The sequence below is a fragment of the Buceros rhinoceros genome, unplaced genomic scaffold (assembly GCF_000710305.1).
Source record: "Buceros rhinoceros silvestris isolate BGI_N320 unplaced genomic scaffold, ASM71030v1 scaffold11728, whole genome shotgun sequence".
Classification (NCBI taxonomy): domain Eukaryota; kingdom Metazoa; phylum Chordata; class Aves; order Bucerotiformes; family Bucerotidae; genus Buceros; species Buceros rhinoceros.
Genome location: NW_010428699.1, coordinates 123,983 through 134,540, shown reverse-complemented (window position 1 = coordinate 134,540; position 10,558 = coordinate 123,983). Strand labels below are relative to the sequence as shown.

The 10,558-nt window shown below is 38.8% G+C and overlaps 1 protein-coding gene across 1 annotated transcript in view; it reads left to right on the top strand.

The window, feature by feature from the left end:
* LOC104498930 (Down syndrome cell adhesion molecule) overlaps positions 1-10,558 on the top strand; it is a gene marked incomplete at its 5' end in the record, with an annotated part of 63,485 nt that overhangs the window by 14,491 nt on the left and 38,436 nt on the right. Inside the window, 2 exons of the mRNA XM_010142370.1 lie at positions 1-217; positions 5,509-5,685. The exon at positions 1-217 is cut by the window's left edge and continues 9 nt beyond it. Of these exons, the coding sequence (XP_010140672.1) occupies positions 1-217; positions 5,509-5,685 (394 nt within the window). The remainder of the gene's footprint in view (positions 218-5,508; positions 5,686-10,558) is intronic.

Below are 10,558 nucleotides of genomic sequence, written 5' to 3'. Positions count from 1 at the left end.
TGGAATGATGGTGGCTGCCCCATCACCTCCTTCACCTTGGAGTACCGGCCATTTGGGACAACAGTCTGGACAACCGCTCAGCGGACATCCCTGTCAAAGTCCTACATACTATATGACCTCCAGGAGGCAACCTGGTATGAATTACAAATGAGAGTGTGCAACAGCGCTGGCTGTGCAGAGAAACAAGCCAAATTTGCAACACTCAATTATGATGGCAGTAAGTATATCTTATTATTTACATGTCTGGGATACTGTTTTCACTCTATTTTTCTTACGTGGTTTTTTGTTCATCTTTCTTTCTTTACCCATTAAAACCCTTTTGAATCTGCTAGCCACACTGACAGAGGGGTAACACTCTTCGAGATGTAAAATGCCGACTGATTTAATGACAATAGGCTGCCAGGCAGAAAAGAGGAAATGGTTTCTTTGTCTTCACTGAAGTAAAGCTCCAGCACCAAAGTCAATCAACCATGAGATACGTAACCACAGGACACTAGATGCCATTAGTTCCAGTGGTCACAGCAGCACTTGTTAGTATTTCATGCATCTCTTCCATGAAATTTTTGTCTCCCATGCAATTGGCTCCTGCAGACATCAGTGGCTGGTGACTGGCCTCATTGCTATTGCATGCAATGTCCTTTTGCACAGCTCAAAAACGCATTATGTGATGCAACAGATCAGCTAACTAGCTTGTCTTCCAGGAAAGCCTCCAGACAACGTCCTCCTCCAAGGGCAAAGCAACAGCAATGCTATTATCCCTATTTACAGACAGGGGAGAATGAAACTAACGGCCGTGACAGATGGCTCTGTCATGCCCAGAAGCAGGGCATAGGGGATAAAGGAACTGTTGCATCCTGCCCTTCTGCCAGGGGTTGCTGCCCACCCTGCAAAAGTCAAACAAGAGGGCAAGAGCAAACATGCCAATCTGTCAGCTACTCCAGCTCATCTTCTGGCATTTATTGATAGTGGTGGTGGCACATGGGTGCGTCTGCTGATCCTGTAGTGGGAAATCGCAATTTTCTGACAAAAAGGCAGTACAGATGGCTCCAGATGGCAATCTCTTGAATTGCTCTAGCGTGAATTGCCAGAGCTTTCTGGAGACATCTAGTGTAAAATGTTGTTGTGTTGCCAGGGATATCGTGTTGTATTGTGCAACCACTTGGCAACTTGTACTGTTAAATTAAACAATAGGACTAGTGAGCAAGTTCAAACAAGAACTGATAATTGTTCAGCAAAGGCACCAGTTGCTGAAAGTTCATAACTCTGTGTTGGTAACACACCTCTCTGCCACAGTTTTGTCCCACACAAACCAGCACATGGGCACTCAACCATACTCATGGCTCAGGGAAGAGCAAGCAACAGTGACCGCTCCTGATCAGAAGTGTGGGATATGAATGAGGCAGCATCTTACACATCTGATCTTACACATACGATCTAATCGTATCCCAGTTTTTGCTCTAGGCACTCATCAGTTCTTGCAGATAATTAACGACACATGCCCTCATGGTTCACCTTTTTGCAAATAGACCATCCCCTCATGTTCTCTGAGAAAATAGAATTTTGGTAAGCTGCCGCACATTCCTCACATTATTTCAGACATCAGTCTGAAAAACGAAAGGAAAGATTTTGTCTCAGTACTTTAGAGACCTACAGGACACCAAGATCCAAGCAGTTATACAAATGCTGCCAGGTCTTGCCAGGTAGTTTTAGGACCTGTTTTGCTGAGCAGAACAGATGTTGTCCGTAAAAACTGTTTCAAGTATTATGAGTTAATTTCTTGCCACTTTACTTAGCCTAAGCTATTTTCTTTCCAGTATACTTCTACAAGCAGCATTCAGCTTGCAATGATTCTTTTTTTCACTTCCACAGATATTGTTACATATATACAACTGCTGCAAACAGTCTTTAGCCATACCTTAAAAGGAGATTATATGAAAATGCAGGTCCTTAAATTCCCACCAATAGCAGTGAAATTGAACCTATTCCTACAATGACCAAGTCTGAAATGTTGTCAGACTGCTTTTTGGTTAGGTGATGATACTTACCTTGGTTTCACATACTGTGACCTGCACTGGATTTGATTTTGTGATACTGTATGGCATCTTTAAAAGTGAGAAATGGAACAATAAAAATATTTGTAATGTTACATTTCCCGGGGGACTGCTTCTGGTCAGCTAAAAATGTCTGATTTATGGCGTTGATGGTTTGGTTTGTCAAGCATGCTTTTCCAGGACTATATTATGACTTAGAGAGGCAGTATGATCTCAAACACAGACTACAAGGCTAAGAGAGGAAAACATGGGTGGAAAAGCAAATGTCACTTTTCAATTTTTCTGAATTTGTTCAATCTGATGCAGAGCTAAAATGATAAACTGATTATTACTATAACTGTTATCATTATTGAAAGTTAAGACAGTCTATTCCCACATAAGAGATCTCAGAGAACTATTTCAGTGCTTCTAAAGCAAAAGTTGTCCCTACAGCTCCACATTCCTTTGTTCCTTGGCAAGGTCCATAGGCTTAAGGTGCTTCAGAGTTGGAAAAGAATGTCTGATTAGAAATCAACGTTTCCTATCAATACTTCATGCAGAAATTTTTGCTTTCATAGAGAGAGAATTTTTCATTTACAGAAAGCATGCCTCTCGGCCAGCTCCACTTGCGAATGCTAATGCTAACTCTACCTTTGATTTGTCTTGTGATGTAAGAGAAGTCCCTTGCAGCTCCTAGGGTCACAGCTGCCCTTAGGATAAAGCAGTTACAAGGATAGTACTTTGAAGATTAGATAGTATGTGTATGAAAGTTCTAGGATTGCAAATGCTAAGAACAACCGTAGGAGCTTTAGCAGTCTTAAGAAAAAGTCTCTGTAGACTTTATAGAAATCCCTGAGTTACATGGTCTTTCAGTTATTCTGCCCGGACTGCAGTAGCTGATTGCTATCTGTGAAGGAGCCTCTGAGCAGTATCACGGCTGAGTATCCTTTCCCTTAAATCTCTTCATGGTGAACTAGGTCAAAAGGTTAATGGCAGATCTACCCATGACTTTTTGCTTTCCTTTCATAGATATTTCAGATAACCATTTTCAGCTTACAGTTTTCATGACCTTCCTGACCCTTGTTTTTCAGAACATTTGCACTTACATAGTACTTAAGAAGATATTTTTAGCAATGTGCAGCTGTACTGTCTAGCACTGCAAAGGAGCTTCCCAACTCAGAGATCAGCTACTCTGCAGTCCTTATATCAAATCAGGTAGCTGCTCTAACCTGTGCTAATTGATTCTAACCTACCAGGGGACTTCCTACTGTGAAGAACAGTTAGGACACAGAAAAATACGTGGTAGTCCTAAAGTCACAAAATGGAATAGGAGATGCTGGAAGGGCTGCAACATAAGGGAAAATGGGGTCAGAGATATTCAAATTACAAATTCCATGAAGCACCAGTAAAGCAGGCTAACAAAGGGTGATGGGTGAACTGACCTGGAAAAAAAAACTAAACTCCCGATTTGTTGGGGACTTTTTTCTGAAAAAAGGCTTTGACTATTCCACTCCCAGACAACACCTAGAATGGCAACAAATGTTGAAATGGTGTTTTCTCAAAGGAGAGCATGTTTAGAATTTCATAATTACTAATACAATTGCTGAATACTCAGCAATTATGAATACTGAAATGGGTAATGTTAAAAATAACTTGCTGTACGTTATTTTCATTAAGCTTGTACTGCCTGTATATAGCATTATGAGGTTTACACTTTACTTGGAAGACGTATGGAAAATAACAATCAGTTACTTAAACACTTCAGGCTTAACTGAAATTAAGACCACTCTTATTTTTATATTTGTCAAAGTATTAAGGAGGGCAAGACATAATTTTAGGTAATCTTGAACCCAGTAGTCCTTAGCCAACGGTATGTGTGACTTTAATCCAGAGCAAAATTTGGACCATTAGTATTCAGAGAGTTTAGGAGGATTTAGAGGCAGTTATTAGCATTACCTTCAGCTTGAAGTTCTTTCTATTTCTTCACCTAATCATTTTCTTTGCCCTTAGAGTAGTGCAAAAACTGTGTCTCGCAGAAGACAAGACGAAAAAATCTTGCTCTTTATTCCAAGAAATGGAAAATTAGAAAAAGAAAGAAAAATATGGGAAAGAATTGCAATGTAATATTTTTAAAATAATATCCAAAATGCAACTATAAGAAAAAAAAATTTTGGAATTACCTGACATAGGTTTTTGGTAGCATTTCTGTTTATCTGACATCCCTTTAGGGAACTACTTTTCCCATTACGTGCAATCCCATTACATTCAGCTCTTCTGAAAAAACATGACTTAGAATGCTACGTTTTCAGTGTGGTTATGGCACTCATGTTCTACTACCTTATATCACTTTTTTTTCTTCTGATACTGTATGGTATACAATGAGTTATAACTATCGCTTACTGCAGCAATTAAAATGTAAAAAAGGATGTGCCTGGTTTTCTATCTCAGCCTTCTACCCTTTAGCAAGTAGCCACTTCTATGGTTCAGTAGCTGGTTAAAATTGAATCGCTTCGATCAAAAGTCATCACAGTTCACAATACTTGTGTATTTCTACCCATTTCAAACAAATCTGCATTTTATAGCCTCATTTGTGGTTGCATTCAGCACTTTAATAGTAATCAGGAAAGGAGTGAGAAGTCTTCCGTGAATAAACAGCCTCACAAAGAAAGTGCTACATTCTTCTCGCGTCCTTTAGAAGTAAAGAAAAACAGAATTGAAAAGTTCAAGTCTTATATATCACCAGGAAGCCAGGTATATTCAAAATGCAAATATGTCCCAAGATGAAACAGTGAGCTGCCTGCCAATGCTCGCAGTTTGTAGATTCATTTCCTTCATTTTACTCTCAAAATTTGATTTTTTTATCCACTGTTACTTTCCTGTTTTACTGATGAGTATAATGTCAGACACTCTTTAGCACATTAGCATCAGGTTGGCTATCTGAATTTCAGATCGGTACCACAGCTGCACCCCTAAGATGTGATATAAGGGCGTTTCTGTGCAAAGGATTCATCTGATACATGTAGCACAGAATGAAATTTGTCAAATACGTTCCTTACAAATAAAAGCCCAGCAGAAATTATGAACGTGTTACAGCAGTGTTATTTTCCCATAGTAAGGAGTAATGCACATAGGTAGTAATTCTGAGTTCTCTTACATCTTTTTAATGATTTAATATGACTTAAAATTAGTTGTAGTATTTGGCTGTATAATGGGCATGGTTTTCTTTCATCCGTGAACTCAGTTCTCAATTTCTGATAATCTGTGAGTCTCAGCAGTTAGTACCTTGTTACCAGTGCGACTGTTTACATGTGCATGTCCTTTACACATGCAAACATAACATCACCCTCTATATGACAAATCCTTCTCAATGTTCTGCATACAGCTGAAGCATATAACCTGAAATATGAAGCCGTATTCCCTGAGGACTCAATCTTTTGTCTTCATTAATAGGCATCTAATCTCATGACACTGTTTCCAGGTACAATCCCTCCACTCATTAAGTCAGTTGTGCAAAGTGACGAAGGGCTGGCCACGAACGAAGGGCTAAAGATGCTGGTGACTATTTCCTGTATCTTGGTTGGGGTCTTGCTGCTTTTTGTGATGCTTCTGATCGTGCGGAGGAGGAGGAGGGAACAGCGACTGAAAAGGCTGCGAGGTAAGATGAGAGCTGTGGCACTTATTTCTGCACATGCATTCTCCCTGAACATGAAAGTGCAAGTGGGGCTGCACATGATCAGACTGTTCGTTCCCAGTTGGTATCATTTTCCCACAATACGTAACAGACATGAGGCAACAGAGCATATGCATTTTCTACAGAAATTCCTTCCTTTTCATTTAGTAGTAAGTTTCTAAAAAATAACTCATATCCATTGCTATTATTTTGCATGGGGGAAAGGTAAATAATTCTCATGTGTTGGTGTTTGTTTGGGGGTTTTTTTGTTTGTTTGTTTGTTGCTTGTTCCCTTTGTGAATGGTCTTGATAACCTAAAATCATGTTTTTCTTCAAAGGGTAAAATCAGATGTTCTGAAGATGGGGGGGGGGCGGGGATTTCAGTTTTCCAGCAGGTGCAAACCATGATTCCCAAATTAAAAAATTAAAGTAGCCACGTGTTAGTAGGCTAGAGAACACAACCGGATATTCTCAGATATGTTACCGTATCTTTCTCCATATGATGGGTTATAACAGAACTATTACAACACTGTTGTTCACTGACCTTTCATTGATGCTGATATGTATTTTTCTCTAATCCATATTCAAATTCAGGTGTTTGCTAGGTTTTAGATCTGTAAATTAATTAAACTTTATCAATCTTCTAGCAAATATCTCTGGCTGAGCCACGGCCAGGTTTTTGACCCTTGCAGTCTACCATTTCTGTGCTTGGCCCTCTAGGTTTTGCACTATCACACAACAGCAAAGTTTAGGCTTAATGTATTTGTGAAAAGGCCTATCAAATAACACAGTGAATAAATAGTAAAGTGATTTATCATTGCAAAAATAGATCTAATCATCTTCAAGAGCTATCAAATTGTTGAGTTATTTGTGTTTTAACCAAAATATGGTCATGACAAATATTAAAATCAGGGCCAAGCCAGTGTTTTCCATCTCACCTTAGCATCTTCTTGTCTCTCTTTTGGGTCTCATTTTGTCTTTTGCAATAATATTTTGAGTGTTTTTGCAAAAACAAACAAACAAAAGAGGTAGAGATACAGGGCTCTTAGGCATGGGCAAATCCATAGATCAAAGAGGACAGCTAGCCTTATGGTTCATACACAGCTCTGGAAATCAGGGCATCTGGATGCTTTAATGACTTTCTAATTCAAAATCTTTTAAGTCATTTACCTCTGTGTGGGTTTTTTTCATCAAAAAAGTGGTGGATTAAGGATGAAGAAAATGTTATCTTATCTTCTCAGAAATACTGTGTAGTTCCCTCTAGTAACAAGTAGTATATTTTGAGCTACTTGTCTTCAGGAAATGATGGCTGTATGCATTTGGTTTTTCATGGTTAATTTACAAGTATTCATAGATTCTTGAGTTACAGGCCCTTAAGGAAGGCTGATGATCACTGGCCACTGTGGTTTTTGCATAACATAAGCCTTCCTTGAATTATTTCCTCTCAGAATACAGGAATTTAAAAGACATCTGAACTTCACTTAAACATAGGCAATTCATCAGCACTTTTATTAAAAGTCATCAGCGTTTAACTACCATTTCTATAAAAATTGTGTCTCACTTTGTATCTGAATCTGTCAAGCTACAGCTCAACATCCCAGCTGTCTGGTCCTGTTATACTTCGGTCTGCCATACACTGAGGTTCTTTTTCATATAATATTTTCAGTCTCTGAGGATATTCATTTTACATGGTGGTAACCAAGTAATTTCTTAATGTTTTCATTGGTAAATGAAACAGATGAATCTTCTTTAATTTTTCTCTGTAGTTTTCCCATCATTTATTCATTTCAAGGCTTTTATCTGGTCCCTTTGCAACCTTTAGGTAACTTTCCTCATCTGTGTATGCCAGAAATTAACAGAGGATTCCAACAACAGACATATCAAGATAGGTCTATATCTTTCCTCTGTGGACTTCTGTCTACATATGCAAGGATCATCTTTTTGGGTACTGCATTATTTTAAGAGTTTGCATTTAAAATTTTATCCACTGAGATCATCTGAAAGTTCTCTGATAGCAGTGTAACATGCAGGATAACATTCTCCATTGTACAGCTATGGCTTGTGTTCTTGATATCGGACTTGATACCACTGCAGATACATTGCTAACTTGTGGCCAACCTGTGTGATGATCCAAACTGTTCTGCCTTAATAACCTGGCATTTTCCTTATATTTTAGTGACCTAATTCTTGTTTAATTTTCAAACTTCTATCAGGTATTATTTCATTTACTCCAGGCTACTTACTAAAGTACTAAAACTGTGATGTCCCACAGTACATGATGAAAATAAATACTAAACAATGATTCTCTGCTGAAAATTGTATTTTGGATATGTTGAAACCCATGTAAAATGGCTGCTGTGTTAAATTTTTGCATCATGCTAGCTTTTTATTAAAATATACCAAAACTTTGTTCTAGAGAAGTATGAATATACAATTTTGATGTTATTTTATCATATCTCAGGAAGAGTTTTTCAGTGTCATCAATTCTCAGTGAATTTTATTCTGATTTTAAAAAAATTATCTTTGTTTGATATAGCTGACTGACCACGAGTCTATATTGCCTAGCCTCAATTATTCCATCTCCTTTAATTCTTTTCATCAGGCTCCATTCCAATTCTTTTTATAATTTTGCTCGTTGCTGAGATCAGGTTGATAAGACTTCAGTAAGTCAAATTTTTTTTGGTCATTCTTTCTGAAAACTGATTCTGTGTTAGACATTTTCTGCTCTTCTGGAGGTTACTTCATGTGCTAAAAGTCTTACTGACAATCAGGAGTGTTGTTCCAGAGAACTCCTCGATAAGTTCCCAAAAAAATCCTTTGTGCAAGCTCTTCTGATGCCCTAACTCAAAAAAACATTTTGCTCTAATAGTTGTTGTGTTCAACTTTTGTCTGAATTAGTTCTGAAATTGAAATCCTATGATTATCACTTGATATGTTTCTCCTGGTGGGGTTACTTTGAGGCACGGGACTAATTTTTCCTAAATCAGGATTACACCATCAACTTCCTCATAGTCTACATCAGAAATAATAGTTTTCACAGTGGGACCTTCTGAAAGGATTTATACAATTTACAGGTCTTGCCTCTGTGGCTCCAGGAGATGTGTTTTCTTTGAACACACTGACAAAGAGGGAATTGCAAATTTATTTGCAGTACATTCTGCATGCAAACATTTCCAGCTGTGCTACAGACAATGAGTTTATGGTTCCAGTTTCTGTAGGGCAAATGTCAAGTAAGAACAGCAGTCTCTCCATTCTTAGAACTTTTATTCCTTGTTTTCGCATTTGTCTTCCTCCTGTGTCATGCTCAAGTATGATTTATTTCCCTAGGAGTAATCTGTTTAGAAAGAAAGCATAGTTTTAAGCCAAGGCCTAATTTTAGCCCAGGTTAGTAGCCACAGGTAGGGTCACAAGAAGGTTAATTGACTGCTGGAGTTCGTGCAGCCATTCAGTAGGTCAGCATTTATTATACCAGAGAAACCTGATGACTTACCACTCTTCCTCCTTACTAGTAACCTCGCTACACTACTACTGTAATAGTTTTCCCTTTGTTTTTAAATCCAACCCACCTAAATCCAAGCGGCAAGTATCAGCGTGACACGATAGTTCAGAAGTGTCAGCATGCAATTTCGAACTGTATCACGGCCCCTGATTTCCCAGGGGGCAAGCTAAACGTGTTAAGAATTTTAAAGGCGGCTGCCCCAGCAAATGGAAGTGAGGACTGCAATGGATCGGTGCTGTTTGGTGTAGTCGTGTGTCAAACCCACACTGAGAAGCACGTGTCTTTTTCACTAAGGCATGGGGGGATGCGTGGCGGTAGCAGGAGATTGCACCCTTCACTCTGTCATTCATGGCTTCCCTGAGCCCTGTTTTCCCCACCCAAGAGCTGAGAGATAGTACACTGCCAGGGATACCTATGCATTTTATGAAGTATTCTCGGGTTGATGACCAGAAGTGTAACGTAGGAAATACGCATTACAATCTGTAGTCTATAGTCATTGGTTGGTGAAACTAGCATTTCTCCTGCACCTGACGTTTTGGACACTCTGTTATCTTATTCAGTTCTTTTTAGGCTTCTAGGTTTCGCTTTGACAGATACATAAGTTCCCTTATTTTCTCGGGACATTTGCTTTGGTCCAGTGCCATACAGCCTGTGTGCCCAGTACAGCCATCATTAACTACAGTAAGGATGCTGACCATTGTAACAATCTGCTTGCATCATTAGTACATTTAAACCCTGCTGACGGAGTTATTTTTTTTCTGCAGTACTTCCTCACTCAGCTTTTGACATGTAACATGATCTTGCTTGATGTCTCGTTATTTTTGATTGGCGATGCACAATCTCCTTTGCGTTTCTTTGGCCAAGAATGCATATATGTTAACGAGCATTTGAATATGTGCCACATACATTTAATGACGAGAACGGAACATCTTTTCCAGATGCAGCATGGAACACAGCTATATGCTGTGCAGCACCCGAGCACTTGTGAGGGAGGTTGGTTGTCGTTTAATCCTGGTAAACAAACCTAAAATACAAACTGAACAGCACTGGGCCAAGCAGCCTTCAACTTTGTTCCTTCAGCTTTTCTTGAGTGGTGAATTTCTTGCAAAAATATCCATATCTTCACTTAAGGAGGCAGCAGCAGCTTCACAAAAGCCACTAGCTGAATGAAAACAATATTGTGTATGTGTGCCAGAGGGAGAATGGGTGCACAGCATCTTCATGATCCTAGTGCTGCTAGAATAACAAGAAGCATCGTAAAGTTTGCTGAAAAAAAACCCCATGATTTGGAACCAGAGCTTCACTGTTTTTTTTTTTCCTTTTTTTTTTTTTTTTTTATTTCTTAAAAAAAGGTGGCTC